The 19,152-nt window shown below is 45.4% G+C and overlaps 1 protein-coding gene across 10 annotated transcripts in view; it reads right to left on the bottom strand.

Moving 5' to 3' along the window:
• Positions 1–19,152, bottom strand: part of mtmr1b (myotubularin related protein 1b) — a 96,477-nt gene that overhangs the window by 9,093 nt on the left and 68,232 nt on the right. For 9 of the 10 annotated variants that reach the window (XM_059651339.1, XM_059651338.1, XM_059651343.1 and 6 more), the window contains 2 exons: positions 13,544–13,657; positions 12,901–13,077 (listed from right to left, as the gene is read on the bottom strand). The exons of the other annotated variant lie outside the window; for it this stretch is intronic. In XM_059651339.1, the coding sequence (XP_059507322.1) occupies positions 12,901–13,077; positions 13,544–13,657 (291 nt within the window). The remainder of the gene's footprint in view (positions 1–12,900; positions 13,078–13,543; positions 13,658–19,152) is intronic. 10 annotated transcript variants of the gene reach the window in all.

The raw sequence follows: 19,152 nt of genomic DNA on the forward strand, positions 1-19,152 counted from the left end.
GCTTTTCGAGCAACTTCTGTTCTTGTTATTAAACAAACCTGGTCAGGTCTGGAGAAACCACATTATTCATCCTGCATTGTCGGGAAGATGGTGGAGAGTACCCTTCACTGCAGATGCTTCCTGAGCATCTCTTGATAGGTATGAGACAGTCAAACATTCATTTCTTTGAGCACCCCAGAACCCAATAAAAGTTCAGCTGTACTGTGATAACACGATGTGAAGCTGGATGAACGCAGCAGGCCAAGCAGCATCAGAAGAGCAGGAAAGTTTGACGTTTCGGGTCGAGACCCTTCTTCAGAAGAAGGGCCTCGTCCCGAAACGTCAAACTTTCCTGCTCTTCAGATGCTGCTTGGCCTGCTGTGTTCATCCAGCTTCACACCACGTTATCTCAGATTCTCCAGCATCAGCAGTTCCTACTATTTCTTCAGCTGTACTGTGTTGCTGAGCACTTGGATCAATTACAAAACTACCATCACGTACTGGAAAGGAACGGAATTTAGCAAATGGCTTCAGAACGTATTCCCCAAATCCATAGCCCAGGTGGATCAGACAGGAGGAACTGTTTATTAAGAGGTGCCAATCATTTAACACTGATGAAATCAGATGTACAAATTCAGGCCAGTACATGACCTGCAAGTTGAAAAGTTTCCAAGTATATTTTCCACCAAACTTCTGCTCCATTCCAACAACTGCAGAAATTTCCCATGGAATTGTGCGGGGTGACTGGCGGTGATAGTGGTGGTGGAGGGGCTGGGTTGAGGCAGACAGAGAGAGAGAGAGACACACACAGAGAGGCAGACAGACAAGAGAAGGGAATACACTGTTCCTTCCTCCATTGCCAATTCATGTGCAGTCTGAAGATGGCACTGGCACATTTCCATACATCTCACTCAGCAATTCCAGGTCACAGCAAGCAGCTGGACAGTCCATCCTTCCTGGACCGGTCATTTTGCTGTCCACTGGACATTAACAAAAGGTGCAGGAGAAACTCTGCAGATCTTGTAGCGTTTGAGAAAGGAAAGGAGTTCCTGTATCAAGTCCACTAAGACTTCTTCAGGGTTTAGAGGGACATGGGCCAAATGCTGACAAATGGGACTTGATTGATTTAAGATGTCTGGTTGGCACGGCTGAGTTGGACTGAAAGGTCTGTTTCTGAGCTGTACATCTCTTAATTCCCTTCACACAAACATGAAACCAGCAAAGATGGTCCCTGCTCCTGTTCCAATCTGCACTATTTCAGTGGCCTCCTGGGATGTACAGTTAAAGAGGCTGGCGATTCTGAGCCCAGATATTCTGACTCCAGATCAGATTTCCAAAGAACAGTTCTCATGGATCTGAAACTTTTATTGCTGCCAGATTTTCGTCAGCACTTTGTTGTTATTGTAGGTCTCCATTTTTATATTATTGCTCCCTAGGTTAGTTCATCATAGAATCTCTACAATGTGGAAACAGGCCCTTCGGCCCAACAAGTCCACACTGAACACCCAGACACTTCCCCCTGCAACCTAATCTACACATCCCTGAACTACAGGTAATTTAGCGTGGCCAATCGACATAGCCTGCACATCTCTGGACTGTGAGAGGAAACCCACGCAGACACGGGGAGAATGTGCAAACTCCACACAGACAGTTACCCACGGGTGTAATTGAACCCAGGTGTCCTTGCACTCCAGCTTGCCCACACCACCGCCACGCTCCCCCCCCCCCATTCCTACCTCCAACACTTCCCTAAACCAACAGAAGTTAGTACGTTGGCTGTTCTTGAAATCTTTCCACTACACTGCCCCTGCAACAAACACTTAACCTCTTCCCCAATATGATAATCACTAGCATCCACCCCTCCACCCCCCCCGCCCCCAAAAAGAACGACATGGAGCAAGGTCAGGACCAGATCAAAGAAAAATTATCTACTTATCTACATATGGATGCCATCAGCGTTCAGTGATGATACTGCAGGAACATGGGGGTGGAAGTGTTTCAAATCTGGAGAAAAACCTGTCGTCCAGGTCCTTCACAAAGTCTCTACAACAATGTCTAACAAATCTATGTCACTAGTTGCTAAAATGCAATATAATAGCAGCCTCTTCTAGTTAGACCAGGAAGTGTTTTCCTCTAACACACCAGACCAACTGGGCCCTGCAGATAGTGGCAACAAACTTACCCACGGTTTAGCAGCAAATACAAGATGGTACATCTCATTTGGCTGCCTCATAATAACACTTCTAACTCCATACAATTCTGATGGGTACCACACTAAATCTCACCTCGATTATGAATTCCTTTTAAAATTAGCATATGTCTCAGATAAATCACGTCTAACATCTGAGACATTTTGCAAGGCAAGGGGCCTTGCTTCTACTGGGCAAGAGGTATGATCATTAAGCTATTAATCTAGATACCCAGCTAATGTGCTGGAGAGCCAGATTCAAATCCTGCCAAGGCAGAAGGTGGAATTTAAATTTAATGGAAGTCTGGAATGAAAAGTTTAATGGTAACCATGAATCCATTGTTGATTGTCAAGAAATATCCCATCTGGTTCAATAATGCTTATGACCAGCATGACTATGGTCATCACCAATAAGAGACAATCTAACCACCATCTTTTGACATTCAACGGTGTTACTAACACTGGATTCCGCACCCCCCCCCCCCCAACCGACTTACAACATCATGAGGGTTACCACTGACCAGAAACTCAACTGGGCTCATCATGTAAACACAAGCTACAAGAACAGGTCAGAGGCTGGGAATTCAGTAGCAAGTAACTCCTCAAAACCTGTCAACCATCTACAAGGCACAAGTCAGGAGTGTGATGGAATACTCCCCATTTACCTGGATGGGTGCAGCTCCAACACTCAACAAGCTTAACACCACCCAGGACAAAGTAGTTCCGTTGACTGGCACTAGATTCGTAAGCAACCAGTCCCTCCACCAGCAATGCTCAGTACACAGAGCAAAAATCCACAGACAGCCTTGGACATCCATCCAAACCCACAACCACTTCAATCTAAAAGGACAAGGGCAGCAGATGCATGGCAACATCACTGCCCACAAGTTGCCCTCTAAGCCAATCACTGTCCTGACTTGGAATTATATTGCCATTCTTTCACTGTCGCTGGGTCAATATTCTGGAATTCCCTCCCTGATGGCATTGGGGAACTGCCCACAGCAGGTGGTTTACAGCAATTCAAGAAGATAGCTCATCATCACTTTCTCAAGGGGGCAACTGGGGACGACAATAAACGCTGACTCAGTCAGTAAAGCCCAAAAAAATGAGTTTTTAAAATAATGTCCTTTAGGGAAGGCAACGGTCGTCCTTATTTGGTCTGGCCTACAAGTGACTCCAAACCCACAGCAATGTGGTTGACTCTTAACTGCTCTCTAGACAATTAGGGATGGGCAATAAATGCTGCCTAGCCAGCGATGCCCTCAATAACATCTTCTCCCCCCCCAACCCTGAATGAATAAAGAAAAGAATCATTCTGAGTAGTGTTTAAACTGTTTGCAATGTCCGTCATATCCTCTCCCACTGGAAAGATGGCACTGAGAGCAGTCACAGGCACCATTATTAGAAGCAGGGTTCTGCAAATAACAGCAACATTGATTCGCCATTTCCCTTCTCACTGTAAGGTAGAGTGATGCCAACAGCGTGGATTCAACTCCCCACACCAGCTGTAATTACCAGGAAGGACTCTCCTTCTCAATCTCTTCCCACGCCTGAGATGTGGTGACCCTCAGGTTAAACCATCACCAGTCGTCTGTCTGCTGAGAGAGAGACAGGGGGCAGCCCTATGTCTGTTGAGACTATGGAAACATCTTCTCAAGTAGCACAGACTGAGACAGTGAGCCCTACTGCATCTAGTTTGGCAATAAAGACAAACTGAGAGCAACAAATGCTGGTGATCACAGTGTGTCAGACAGCATCCACGGAGAGAGAGCAAGCTCACTTTGAGTCTAAAAGGCTCTTCAGACTCGTCATTAAAGACAAACCACTGCCATTATCATACGGTCAAAGACTTTCAGCATCTTAAGGAACTACAGTGGAAAGTCCCAGGTGGTGTAGCTGCTATCGGTCAGTCTGAATGTATTGGATGTGTCTGGTTTCACGCATACAGATGAAGCAGGCACTCATTCATAAACTAAGATGCACATATTCAATAGGCAAAAACGTGCGGACCACACATATTCAATGCACTTAAAAGGGATGAAAAACTCCTGAACAATTTAAAATCGAAGGCTATAAAAGAAATAGCACTTGCAGCAGTGATTAACAACTGGGATCACGAGAACCAACAAATAAAGCCTTGGTTTTCTATACTGCAGTACAGATTATCTAGGGACTGCCTGCCTGAAAGAAAATGGTGCAAATGGATATTTAGCGTGAGAAGCTGCTGGTTGTCATGCCTTTGTTATTAAATCACTTGGTTTGTTATTTACAAAAACATTGCCAAAATTAAGCAATTAAAAATTACAAGACGATGACCTGATGCGCTCGAATCAGCCTGGTTATTTACTTTTCTTTTAATGAGGCTGACATCAGCATTCAGTAACCTTTGAAGTATCTCTCTGAACAGAACCTCTGAATAAGTTATTGTCTAAAAACAAACAGGATCTCAGAGCTGTAAAAGGATCTGTCTGCTCCTAGTACAGACTGTTGCACACTGAACAGCAATTAGGCGAACGCATTTGACCTCCATCTCCTCACCATGGGGTTTAAAGCAACTTGTGTACTAATGAGCAGAGGAGGCAAACAATAATGCCATTAATCACGAACAGTTAGTGATTTATTTACAGTATTAGTTAGAAATTCATCGAAATTTCAACTCAAAAACTGACTGCAAGACACAACAGCAGCCCAGGCTACAAGGTGGCTCATAGTGGTCAGCAATGCTGCCTCACAGCGCCAGGGACCCAAGTTCGATTCCACCCTCGTGTGACTGTTTGCAGTTTGCACATTCTCCCCATGTCTCCCGGGTTTCCTGCGGGTGCTTCGGTTTCCTCCCACAGTCCAAAGATTTATTCTGTTTATTCTATTTTATCTCAGCCAGCAAGCCTGTGACCTGGCACTTTACCAAACACACATCAATTACATGATTCTCATCAAAAAACTCGATCACATTTGTTCAACATAACTTTCCTTAATCAATCCACTCTTATTCAAGCGACTGTTAATGCTGTCCCAGATTACTATTTCTCCAAGCCCTGACATTAGCGATCAGTGGTTACAATTTAATGCCTTCTGCTCCTGAGCCCCTAAATTTCTCTGACCCTCCACTTCATACAGCTTTCTCCCATTGAATGGAAAATATTTTTTAAAAATCTAAATCCACTGTATCACATCTACCTGTACTGAATTGTTAGCCAGTCTTTGCCCATTTCATCACCTGATCAATATGCCCTTTTGGGTGGTCCTCAGGGTTACTATCTTTAATATCTGCTCATGCAATGTGGATGGCACTGGCTGGGCCAGCCATTATTGTCCATCTCTAATCAGGTCGTGACGAGTTGCGTTTATAAATCACTGAAATCCTTGTGTTACCGACAGTGCAGTTAGTGAGGGAGCTCCAGGATTTTGACCCAGCGACACTGATGGAACAGCGATAAATTACCCACTCAGGATGGCGCATGGTTTGGAGAGGAACTTGTAGTTGATGGTGTTCCAACATATTTGCTGCCCTTGTCCACCTAGCTATTAGAAGTCACAGGTTTAGAAGGTGATGTAGAAGGAGCCTTGGTGAGTAACTGCAGCGCATTTTGAAGATGGTGCATGCTGCTACCATCAATGATGAAGACAGTGAACGCCGAAGATGCTGGATGGTATACCAATCACGTTTCCTGAGTGTTGTTGGTTCTGCACAGGGGGGAGTACTCCATCACACTTCAGACTTGTGTGTTGTAGATGGTGGACAAAAATTACCGAGGCAGAAGGTGAGTTACTCTCAAAGTGCTGAGAAATGAGATTCACTCTTAACATACCTTTCCAACAGTTCAAATAATTCCAACGTACATGGTATCAGTTTGCTAGCTTAACCATGAGTAGTTGCAGCCAGACTACACTGTGAAATTGGACTACATTCCAGCTAAACTGGAAGTGATATCAACGGTGCCCAAGCAAGATAAACAAATACAATCTTGAGAACCGAATGTAAAACAGAAACAAATCTCAGCAGGTCTTGTCACCAACTGCTGTGGAAAACCATTTCTTAGTTTCTCTCTCAGCCTGACCACCTAATGGGTCTTCCAGCATTTTATATTTTTATTTCAATTTCCAATAACCACAGTACTTACTGTAGCTTTGACAAGTGGATTTAAATTCCCAGCTGCAATTATTGAGATGAAGCAAATAATTACACATTGAAGACTGACTGAAAACATCACAATGAAGAGAGATTTCCCTCTGCAAATGCCACTAGCCTCTTATGCCATCCTGTGTGCCTGCAGAGCCCTCGGCCAGGAATTACTATTGGGAGAATGGAGCTCACTCCTTTGCGCAGTGACCAACAGCTGGTGATCAGCAGTGAGGATTCCTTTCAGCCAGTATGGTACAGTGACAATGTCCCTGCCTCTGAGCTGGAGACTCAGGTTCAAGTCCTACCTGCTCCCAAGATATATAGTAACCAGGTTGCTTAGAGAATATATTTAGCCAGTGCTGAATAGAGCAACAGAAAGCTTCTACACACACAAGAGAAAGAATTAAAATGCAAAACAGATTGATCAGGGAAATGGAAAACCAGAAGAGACAAAATAACTAATGATAAATAATATTTTAATAAAAGTGCGAGGAAGGTATGCAGCAAGCTAGTGGAAAATATTTTAATACAAACAAACAGTCATTGAGAGTTCTGAATATAAATTTCTCCCTGTTATTTTCTCTAACAATATAAAGATGAACCAAGGTACAGCTGAGTTCTGACACAAAATTGTTGTGGCGAACTGTTAATTCTGTTTGTCACTCCTCGCGCTGCCTGATCTGTGCAATAGTGCCAAGGTTTTCTACTTTAAAATCCAAAACTTACCCACTTGATGGTATGTAGCACAGATCTGGGAACACGAACCTGAAGATGGCATTTCTAACCCATAGAGGGGGGCATTAATGCTGCTGGGTTTTAATATTCCCACTCAGACATTAGCACATGCTGAGACTTATGTGTACTCAGTAAGATATTGTTACGAGTAAGGATTATCATTTCATGTCATTTGGAATTTGAGAATAAGGAAGTAAAGAGTTAACTGACCACAGCCTGAATTGCGACAGAAAACATTCGTTGTCTGTGTTTGGCTAATGTTCAGCACATTTCTGACAGCAATGTTTCATCCTACTCCTTTGGCCATCTGCAAACAGTCTCTACTGGATTTATATTAACAACCAAGACTGTTCTCACAGGTTATGTAGCTCATCCACTACAAATACATTAACTGGGGAGTAATGTCAAGGCTATTAGCTAAACTTGACCATGTTATTCTGGGAATAATCTGCTTGGTAAACATCACACTATTTACACACTAGTTTGACGAGGAGAATAGAATCTTAAGATGCCATAATTCTCACCTCAAGGGTTAAAAAGTATGTTTGTCTTTGTGAGAAATTACAAAACAGAATTTCTAAACTAGGTTTGCCTTGGAACTGAATGTTGCACAGTGAGGCGGGCAAAAGATTCCAAGAGTGCATCTGCAAAAACAATTCTGGATGATTAATCTGGAGAGAGACCAGTGATAAATTTTGGACTGTGTGTTGATGCACTGAGACATGTTGTACAGTATTATACATCATTCAGTGTTCAGACTGCCAGCCATGGGAGTGGAGCACATATACTTTTTTACAGAGAACTATGTCTTGCAATGCCCAGTGCCAATAGATTTTTCACCAGAGGATTTTTGTACATCAGACAATATCCACTAAACCCATGACCACTTCTATATAAAATAACAGGGCCAGCACATACATGGGAATGCCACCACCATCAAGTTCCCCTCCGAGCCATTCACCATCCCGACTTAGAATGATATTGCTGTTCTTTCGGCATCGCTGGGTCAAAAATCCTGGAATTCCTTCCCTAATAACATTGTGGGTCAACCCACAGCAGATGGACTGCAGCAGTACAAGATGGCAGCTCACTACCACCTTCTCAAGGGCAAGTAGAGATGAGCAAAAAATGCTGACGCTGCCAGCAACACCCTCATCCCATAAATAAGTAAATAAACAAACAAACACAAACAAAGAAATCATGAGATCCTCTTCTACAACCCAATGTGTAATATGCTCTGCAATTACAGCCCAAAAACCTTTAATGGTCAACACAGTGTGGAGCTGGAGGAACACACCAGGTCAGGCAGCATCAGAGGGGCAGGAAAGTCAATGTTTCAGGTTTACACCCTTCATCAGGGATTGAAGAAGAGTCCCGACCCAAAGCGTCGACTTTCCTGCTCCTCTGATGCTGCCTGACCTGGTGTGTTCCTCCAGCTCCACACTGTGTCATCTCAGACTCGAGCATCTGCAGTTCTTGCTATCTCCAACCAACCTTTCATGGGTGCCATGCAGGGAAGTATTTCAAGAAAGGGAAATAATTTCATCCATTTTTGGCAAGACAGTTACCATTATGATTTGTCAAATCACGAGTTGGTACTGAAAGGGGCAAGGAATACTGGGAGCCCAAGGATATCAATTTAAAGATGGGAACATTTTTTTTAATAAGCAGGTTTTGAAGGAGTTACAAGAACAGAAATTGCTGGGAAAAGCTCATCAGGTCTGACAACATCTGTGAAAAAAAAAATCAGAATTAACCTGTTCTGCACAAGCGTCAACAGAGCCAAAACTTTGACACAGAAAAAAAAATCAGAGTTAAAGTTTTGGCTTTGTTGAACCTTGCTCAGAACAGGTTAATTCTGATTTTTTTTTCTTCACAGATGTTGTCAGACCAGTTCAGCTTTTCCAGCAATGTCTCTTTTTGTTCCTGAATTACAGCATCTGCAGTTCTTTTGGTTTTTAAATGAAGGAGTTGCAATACATTCACCATGATTTCCTATCCAACAGTACATCAGTAAGAGCAAACATCTTTTTAAGGAATGGTAAGAGTCCTGGAAAATTGAGTTTTCTTGCGTATTAATGAGAACCAGCTCAATTCCTACACTTCTTTGATTTCATTGTTATAGTGAAATATATTTTAATCCGCATGGTAGTGCACGCTCAGCCATGTCATGAGGGGTATTGGGGGATGACTGATTACACTTTTTTGTGCAAATAAACAAAAATGAAACCAATTGGTCAAGAAGAGAGACAAACTTGAGCTGCAGTCCAGTTCAAGTGCAGAGACAGAGGACTTGCTCTGTGGGAGCAGAGAGAGTCCAGCTCCCAGTTAAGCAGAGATGGTAATCGGAGTCAAGGCACTTTTGCACATTGTCTGGGCCACCACATTTTCACTGCTTCGCACAGGAATGCTGACTGACTCTGTCCGAGATGGCGTGTAGGAAACCGACTGGGCTGATGTGGCTTAGGCAGGCACCAAGAGTTCAATAACACCTTTATCAACCTGTTCATTTAAATAAAAGCTAGATGATGACTGGGTTATGGAATCAAAGAGTACAGGCAATGCCATTCAGCCTACTGCAGTCTCCAGAGACATTGCTGTGTAAAGAAATACAAGACTGCATTCTCCAAAGAGAGATTCCAACGAGCAACTGCGGATCTGGTAGCTGGGAGCATGATGACTGCACTTTACCCTATTTGTCTATATATTAACCTATTACAATCTATTTTCATACTTCACTGGATGACAGAAGAGAGCCAATTGGATACAAAATTGACTTGACCGAAAGAGACAATAAGGTAGTGGTGGACGGCTGTTTTTCGGACAGGTGGCCTATAAACAGCGGCGTCCCACAGGGATTGGTGCTGGGTCCACATTTGTTTGTCATTTATATAAAACGATTTGGATGAGAATTTAGGAGACATGGCTAGTAAGTTGGCAAAGTGGGCAGTATAATCAACAGTGAAGAAGCTAACAAACAGATCCTGATCAATTGGGTCAATGGGCTGAGGAGTGGCAAATGGAGCTTATTTTAGATGTACGTGAGGCACTGCATATTGGTAAAATGAACAAACAAACAAAGGCAGGACTTATACGGTTAATGGCAGAGCCTTGGGCAGTGTTGTTGAACAGAGAACAATTCCTTGAAATTTGTGTGACATGTAGATAGTTTGGTTAAGAAGATGTTTAGCATGCTTGCCCTCATTGCTCACACTTTACAATACAGGAGTCGGGACATCATGTTGAGCTTGTACAGGGCACTGGTGAGGAAATGAACTACCTAAGGAAGTAGTGGATGCAGGCACAGTTACAACATTTAAAAGACATTTGGATAAGCACATCAATAGGAAAGGTTTGGAGGGGTACAGGCTAAATTCAGGCAGGTGGGACTGGTTTGGTTGGTCGGCATGGACTAGATGGGCCAAAGGGTCTGTTTCCATGCTGTACCACTCTGTGACTGCAACAGTAATGCTTTGGTATTCCCACTCAAATATTAGCACATGCTGAGACCTATTCGTACTGAATAAAATGTTGTTACCATTAAGAATTATCATTTCGTATCGTTTGGAATTGGGGAAGAAGGAACTAAAGGGTTAACTGAATTTCAACAGGTCACCCACGCCCAGAAAACATTTGCTGTCAGTGCTTGGGTAATACTCAGTACACGTCCAGCTAGGTTTATGATGGAAATGTAGCACCCCATGCCTTCAGCAGACTGCAAACTGTTTATACAGGTTTATGAATGTATAAAAAATTTAGGGCCATTAGCTATGTCTTATAGAAAAGAAGTGAGGAATGTGTGTCAATGCAATTTCATTATCCAACAATAATGAATGGTCGATCCCTAGGGAGTACTAAGGAGCAAAGGCACCTCAACGGTGTTACAAGTCCATAGGTCCCTGATAGGTGTCAGCTCAGATAGACAGGGTGGTGAGGAAGGTGTACAGGGTACTTCCCTTTGTTAGCCGGGGAATAGAATAAAGGAGCAAGAAGTCTCATTACAACTTTATAAGATATTGGTCAGGCCACAGATGGAATACTGTGTACAGTTCTGGTTGCCACACCATCGGAAGAACATGACTGCGTTGAAGAGGGTGCAGAGGAGATTCACCCGGATGCTGCCTGGGACAAAAAGTCTTAGTTATAAGGAGGGATTGGATCGCCTCGGTTTGTTTTCCCTGGATCAAAGGAGGCAGAGAAGGGGATATGATTGAGGGGTACAAAATTATGAGAGAAGGGTGAGCATCTTTCCTTTGTGTCTAAGACCAGAGGGCACACATTTAAAGTGAGGTCTAAGTGGTTTAGAGGAGATCAGACAAAAAACATTTGTCACACAAGGTGTGGTAGAAATATCGAATGTGCTGCCCGAGAGGCTGGAGGAGGCAGACACTCTCACAACATTTAAGATGTGCACTGGGGCAGAGCAGGCTATGGATCAAGTGCAGGTAAATGGGATGTAAACAGTGTGGTTTGGTGTTTGTTGGTCATCATGGACATGGTGGGCCGAAGGGCCTATTTCTACGCTGTATGACTCTATGACCAGAATTAATAACAATTCCTAGTTGGGCGTCAGATTCAGTTATGTTACCCGCAAACTATCCAGTTACTCTGAATATTTACGAAGGAAACAGATGCATTTCCAAATGATGTTTGCTGCTTTAAAGTTGAGTGCCTAGGTTTCAACAATGATTCAGAGAAAGGAGAGCTGGAGAACTTCAGAAACCAACCCAAATTTGTATTCCAGAGACTGAAGCTGCCTTCAAATCAAACCAAAGAACTAGTGGAACTGAAATTCAACTAATATCTCAGGAACATAAAGCTATTCTCAGGAATGATGGCCGTAAAACCAACAACATCGATTGTCATAAACATGCAGCTGGATCCATAACATTGTTTAGGGAAGGAAATTTGCTGTCCTTACCCTGTCCATCTTACATGTGACCCCAGAACCATGTCAATGTGGCTGTCTCTTAACTGCCCAGGAGGTTTTGCAATGAAAGGGCAACTATGAATGAGCAACAAATGGATGCCTGTCAGCGGTGCCCACATCCTTGAAAGAATAAAGAAACTTGGGCTACTACTGGGAATGTCAGTGGGGAGACAAACTGAATAACATTACAGCCGAGGGATAGGAGGACAGAGTAGCGAGTTGGGAACTTCGGGTTTGGAAAAGAGATAGCACATTTAAGGAGTGGCAAATGGGGCAAGGAGGAAAAAAAAACATAAGCACGTAAATAACACAGAAAAAGAAAAAAGAGGAAGAAAATGAAACAAGGTGAAAAGAGAACTTGGATTTATATAAAATCTTTCATCCTCAGGATGCTCCAATATATTTTACAGCCAATAGTTCACTTTAGTAGGTACCTTTAGGAAAAGGAATAGCCAATTTATACACAGCAATGTCCCAAAAATAAGCAATGAGGTAATGACAAGATACTCTTGGTCTTACAATAAAATACTAGCCAGGACACTGAGGATAGCTCTCTACTCTTGTCTAAAATGGAGCTGGGGGCATATTGTTGACTGCTATTAGAGAAGGCAGATGGTGCCTCAGTTTAAAGGTGCCTTTGTCCGTGTCAACACTATCAGCTTGGGTTAGGCACTCGAGTCAGAGTCAAGAGTGGGAGCAGAATGCACAACGTCCTACCTCAGAGGCACAGTTACGATAGTTCCTCTATCCTTTCTGAACAGAATGACAGAAAATGATGAGCAATGCAAAGAGAGAGAACAGGAATCTCTGGGGTAAAGGGATGAGGATGAAACAAACTGAGAGACCAAAAGGCAGTGGTTTTACTGGGCACGTCCATAACAAAGAGCAGGGACCTCTCACCTGCTGGTCTCCAGGGCACTGTCCTTTGCTTTGCACGTCACTTACCTGAGGTCTCATCCTCGGGTTCCACCTGATGTAGTAGTTTACCCACAATTCCAAGTGTCGTAAGCTGGCGACTGGGTAAAGTATGTGATTCTCATAGTTGACATAAAATGGGTTGGTGAACTCCTCCAGCTGGCTGTTTATGTAGGACCAGAGGGAGACTGTATTTTTCTGCACATCCTGTAACAGCAGGAAACAGGCCGCGGCCAGGTTAGATTCTAAACTCGCCGCCTGCAGCGGGCGCTGTTAGCAGACACACCACGTGCAGCTGAATGCTTCACATTGAAGGATCACAGCTAGAATTCCCACAACAGATGGAAACGCATGGAGCTGTGAACCTTTTTCACACAAAACCCTCAAAATCTGCAGCAAATACACACACCAGAAACGTAAACCAGAACTAATTTTAATTCATTATCTCAGTAACATGTAGAGTGCCAATGTTGGTGATGATGTACAAGTACAGAGAGATTAATTACTGAGATGAAGACATTCATTTTTCTTCAAGCGAGCCCCTGCTGTGTACTGTATATGTTACCAGTAACAATGCAAACAGCATCGAATTATTGAAACTGGGTTCAAACTGTGTGTCTGCCAATGAACATCATTCAAACATTAAAAAGTCTGGGTAACATCAGACACTCACCTCCTTCATTCTTTGCTGCTCACTGTTATAAAGGAATGTCCCAAACAGACAGCTGTACAGGTGGTCCAGGATAGTCAATAGAAAGAGCTCATTAAACTCAAAGGCTGCAGGAAACTAGGGGAGAAGTAAGACGCACATATGAAAGAAAAATCAAAAAACTGCCTCTGAACTTTCAGCAATGGTTGGGCAAGAGGTGAGGAGGGCATTATGAACTCTGATACCATGCTTACAGATTGCTAAGAACCCCACTCGTGCCGATCACTTCCCCAAAACAGGAGCTTCTATCTTTAACGTCACCCATTTGAGAAAAATCGAGCAGGGAACGGGTGGTGGAGAAAGAGAAAAGCACACGGAAGAAGATGAACAGAGACAGAGAAAAAGGTGCAGGTAGATGGATGGATTTAGAGACACATGGGGAGTGACAGACAGCCAGAGAGGAGATTAGACAGAGGGAGCGCGAGAGAGAGCGCGAGAGAGGACAGAAACAGACTAACGGGATTGGGAGAACAAGAGACTCGGACAGATGGGGGGGAATGGGGGTCAGAAAGACAGAGAGAGGCATGGAGTGAAGAGAAAGAGAGAGTCAAGGCAGATAGAGATGGACAGACGGCGGAGGGGGGAAGAGAGTCAGAGACAGACACAGACAGACAAACGTGGCCAGGAAGACAGACAAGCAGACGTGCAGGGAAGAAAGATACAGAAGGGGAAAAAAAGAGACAGAGACAGACTCTGGTGCAGGAAAGGGGTACAGACACATAAGGGAACGCTAGGCAGGCAGGATGGAAGAACCAGCTACAGCCACCACCTGGACTGTTCTTGAACATCACCTACTGGCCAGTTAGAAAACAAGAGCTGTTAATTTGGGTTTTCCTGTCTCTGCCTTCTGAACCTGGGAAGTGGATTTAAAAAAAAAGGAATAGGAGGAGGAGTAAACCGCTCAGCCCATCGAGCCTGCCCTGCCAGTCAGTCCAATCAAAGCTGTTCTTGGTCTCTAACTCAAAGTTCCTGCCCAGACCCACACTCGTTGATTCCTCCAGAGAACAAGTATCTGTCTATCCCATCTGTAAATGTATTTAACGATGGAGACTCCATAGTCCTCTAGAACAGACCACTCCAAAGATTTGCAACCGTTTGAGTGAAGAAATTGCTCCTCATCTCAGTTTAAGTGATCAGCCTCTTACCTGAGACTGTGCCTTTGTTTTAGAAGCCCTGGCCAACGTCCATTGTGGACATTTCAATGGGGTCACGTCCCATTCTTCAACACTGCAGAGAGTTTTCAACCCAATTTACCCAATCCTTTCATCAAACTCAACCCCCTTATTCCAAGGACAAAATCTCATGATCTTTCGCTGTACTGTCTCTAGTACCAAAACATCTTTATTTAAATATGGAAACCAAAACTGCACACAACCCTCCAGGTGTGATCTTACAAACCATGCACAATTGCAACAAGGCATCTTTATAAATGCAGTCAATCCACTTGCAATAAAGGCCAAGAGGCCACTGACTTTCTGTATCTATATGGTCACTTCAAGTACCTTAGACAAGCACATACACACACCTTTGCACACGCATGCACATGCACACACACACACACCTCTTATAAACTTCATACTTTTTAAAAAGAAAATCAGTTTTCGTACTCTGATGAACATCTGCATCTTGTTGATCGCTTATTTAACTTAATGGTGCCCCTTTGCAACATCCCACAGCTAAGCTTTCCATCAAGCTTTGTATCATCAGCAAACATGGAGACATTACTGTCTTAGAGTCATAAGAGATGTACAGCTCAGAAACAGACCTTTCAGTCCAACTCAGCCGTGCCAACCAGACATCTTAAATCAATCAAGTCCCATTTGTCAGCATTTGGCCCATGTCCCTCTAAACCCTTCCTAGTCACATACCCATCCAGATCCTTTTAAATACTGTATTGTATCAGCCTCCGCTACTTCCTCTGGCAGCTTATTCCATAAACGCACCACCCTCTGTGTGAAGATGTTGTCCCTTAGGTTCCTTTTTAATCTTTCCCATCTCACCTTAAACATATTCCCTGTAGTTTCTGGACTCCCCGACCCCGGTGAGAAGACATTGACTATTCACCAAATATATGACCCTCATGATTATATAAACATCTATAAAGGTCACCCCCCAGCCTCCAGCGCTCCAGGGAAAGTAGCCCCAGCCTATACAGCCAATTCACCTTGGTCTTTAAGTGGGTTATGATGTGATTGGAGATAAGGAAAGGCAAAAGTATAAGAAAACATCAAGAGTTGAACAATCCCATTATTACACTCTGCATGTTAATATATTTTAGATCCCAGGGGTTGTCACATTCTGAACTTTTCAGTCTTGTATCACCTCCAAATTAACACAAGCATTTCTTTTTAAATTCAATGTCATAACCACTATATGAAAAAGAACTTCGCATGACTTTATATCTCCAGTGATGTTTATGTTGAAGGCCAAATTTTAATCTTCAAGTTACAGCTGCAGATTACACCAAGAGAAGAGCTGGCATTGTACTCTTTATCACTGGTAGGAAAACAGATGAAATAAGGTGTACTCAATTAGTCCCTGGAATCAGAACATAAAGAACCACAAGCAGCAGGCTATTCAGCCCCTCAAACCTGCTCTGTTATTTGAAACCATCAAGGCTGATCTCATCTCAACCTCAAATCCACCTTCCTGCTCATTCTTCACAGCTCTTCAGCCCATTACTAATTAAAGCACAACAAAACGTGAGGCTGGATGAACACAGCAGGCCAAGCAGCATCTCAGGAGCACAAAAGCTGACGTTTCGGGCCTAGACCCTTCATCCGAGAGGGGGATGGGGTGAGGGTTCTGGAATAAATAGGGAGAGAGGGGGAGGCGGACCGAAGATGGAGAGAAAAGAAGATAGGTGGAGAGAGTGTAGGTGGGGAGGTAGGGAGGTGATAGGTCAGTCCTGGGAAGACAGACAGGTCAAGGAGGTGGGATGAGGTTAGTGGGTAGATGGGGGTGCGGCTTGGGGTGGGAGGAAGGGATGGGTGAGAGGAAGAACAGGTTAGGGAGGCGGAGACAGGTTGGACTGGTTTTGGGATGCAGTGGGTGGAGGGGAAGAGCTGGGCTGGTTGTGTGGTGCAGTGGGGGGAGGGGAAGAACTAGGCTGGTTTAGGGATGCAGTTGGGGAAGGGGAGATTTTGAAACTGATGAAGTCCACATTGATACCATTAGGCTGCAGGGTTCCCAGGCGGAATATGAGTTGCTGTTCCTGCAACCTTCGGGTGGCATCATTGTGGCAGTGCAGGAGGCCCATGATGGACATGTCATCTAAAGAATGGGAGGGGGGAGTGGAAATGGGTTGCGACTGGGACGTGCAGTAGTTTGTTGCGAACTGAGCGGAGGTGTTCTGCAAAGCGGTCTCCAAGCCTCCGCTTGGTTTCCCCAATGTAGAGGAAGCCACACCGGGTACAGTGGATGCAGTATACCACATTGGCAGATGTGCAGGTGAACCTCTGCTTAATGTGGAATGTCATCTTGGGGCCTGGGATAGGGGTGAGGGGGGAGGTGTGGGGGCAAGTGTAGCATTTCCTGCAGTTGCAGGGGAAGGTGCCGGGTGTGGTGGGGTTGGAGGGCAGTGTGGAGCGAACAAGGGAGTCACGGAGAGAGTGGTCTCTCCGGAAAGCCGACAGGGGTGGGGATGGAAAAATGTCTTGGGTGGTGGGGTCGGATTGTAGATGGCGGAAGTGTCGGAGGATGATGCGTTGTGTCCGGAGGTTGGTGGGGTGGTGTGTGAGAACGAGGGGGATCCTCTTTGGGCGGTTGTGGCAGGGGCGGGGTGTGAGGGACGTGTTGCGGGAAATACGGGAGACGCGGTCGAGGACGTTCTCGATCACTGCGGGGGGAAAGTTGCGGTCCTTGAAGAACTTGGACATCTGGGATGTGCGGGAGTGGAATGTCTTGTCGTGGGAGCAGATGCGGCAGAGGCAGAGGAATTCGGAATAGGGGATGGAATTTTTGCAGGAGGGTTGGTGGAAGGAGGTGTATTCTAGGTAGCTGTGGGAGTCGGTGGGCTTGAAATGGACATCAGTTACAAGCTGGTTGCCTGAGATGGAGACTGAGAGGTCCAGGAAGGTGAGGGATGTGCTGGAGATGGCCCAGGTGAACTGAAGGTTGGGGTGGAAGGTGTTGGTGAAGTGGATGAACTGTTCGAGCTCCTCTGGGGAGCAAGTGGCGGCGCCGATACAGTCGTCAATGTACCGGAGGAAGAGGTAGGGTTTGGGGCCTGTGTAGGTGCGGAAGAGGGACTGTTCCATGTAACCTACAAAGAGGCAGGCATAGCTGGGGCCCATGCGGGTGCCCATGGCCATCCCCTTAGTCTGTAGGAAGTGGGAGGAGTCAAAAGAGAATTCCATCCCCTATTCCCAATTCCTCCGCCTCCGCCGCATCTGCTCCCACGACAAGACATTCCACTCCCGCACATCCCAGATGTCCAAGTTCTTCAAGGACCGCAACTTTCCCCCCCAGTGATCGAGAACGTCCTCGACCGCGTCTCCCGTATTTCCCGCAACACGTCCCTCACACCCCGCCCCCGCCACAACCGCCCAAAGAGGATCCCCCTCGTTCTCACACACCACCCCACCAACCTCCGGACACAACGCATCATCCTCCGACACTTCCGCCATCTACAATCCGACCCCACCACCCAAGACATTTTTCCATCCCCACCCCTGTCGGCTTTCCGGAGAGACCACTCTCTCCGTGACTCCCTTGTTCGCTCCACACTGCCCTCCAACCCACCACACCCGGCACCTTCCCCTGCAACCACTGGAAATGCTACACTTGCCCCCACACCTCCCCCCTCACCCCTATCCCAGGCCCCAAGATGACATTCCACATTAAGCAGAGGTTCACCTGCACATCTGCCAATGTGGTATACTGCATCCACTGTACCTGGTGTGGCTTCCTCTACATTGGGGAAACCAAGCGGAGGCTTGGAGACCGCTTTGCAGAACACCTCCGCTCAGTTCGCAACAAACTACTGCACCTCCCAGTCGCAAACCATTTCCACTCCCCCTCCCATTCTTTAGATGACATGTCCATCATGGGCCTCCTGCAATGCCACAATGATGCCACCCAAAGGTTGCAGGAACAGCAACTCATATTCCGCCTGGGAACCCTGCAGCCTAATGGTATCAATGTGGACTTCATCAGTTTCAAAATCTCCCCTTCCCCAACTGCATCCCTAAACCAGCCCAGTTCTTCCCCTCTCCACACTGCACCACACAACCAGCCCAGCTCTTCCCCTCCACCCACTGCATCCCAAAACCAGTCCAACCTGTCTCTGCCTCTCACCCATCCCTTCCTCCCACCCCAAGCCGCACCCCCCGCTACCTACTAACCTCATCCCACCTCCTTGACCTGTCCGTCTTCCCTGGACTGACCTATCCCCTCCCTACCTCCCCACCTATACTCTCTCCACCTATCTTCTTTTCTCTCCATCTTCGGTCCGCCTCCCCCTCTCTCCCTATTTATTCCAGAACCCTCACCCCATCCCCCTCTCGGATGAAGGGTCTAGGCCCGAAACGTCAGCTTTTGTGCTCCTGAGATGCTGCTGGGCCTGCTGTGTT

The sequence above is a fragment of the Stegostoma tigrinum genome, chromosome 15 (assembly GCF_030684315.1).
Source record: "Stegostoma tigrinum isolate sSteTig4 chromosome 15, sSteTig4.hap1, whole genome shotgun sequence".
NCBI lineage: Eukaryota > Metazoa > Chordata > Chondrichthyes > Orectolobiformes > Stegostomatidae > Stegostoma > Stegostoma tigrinum.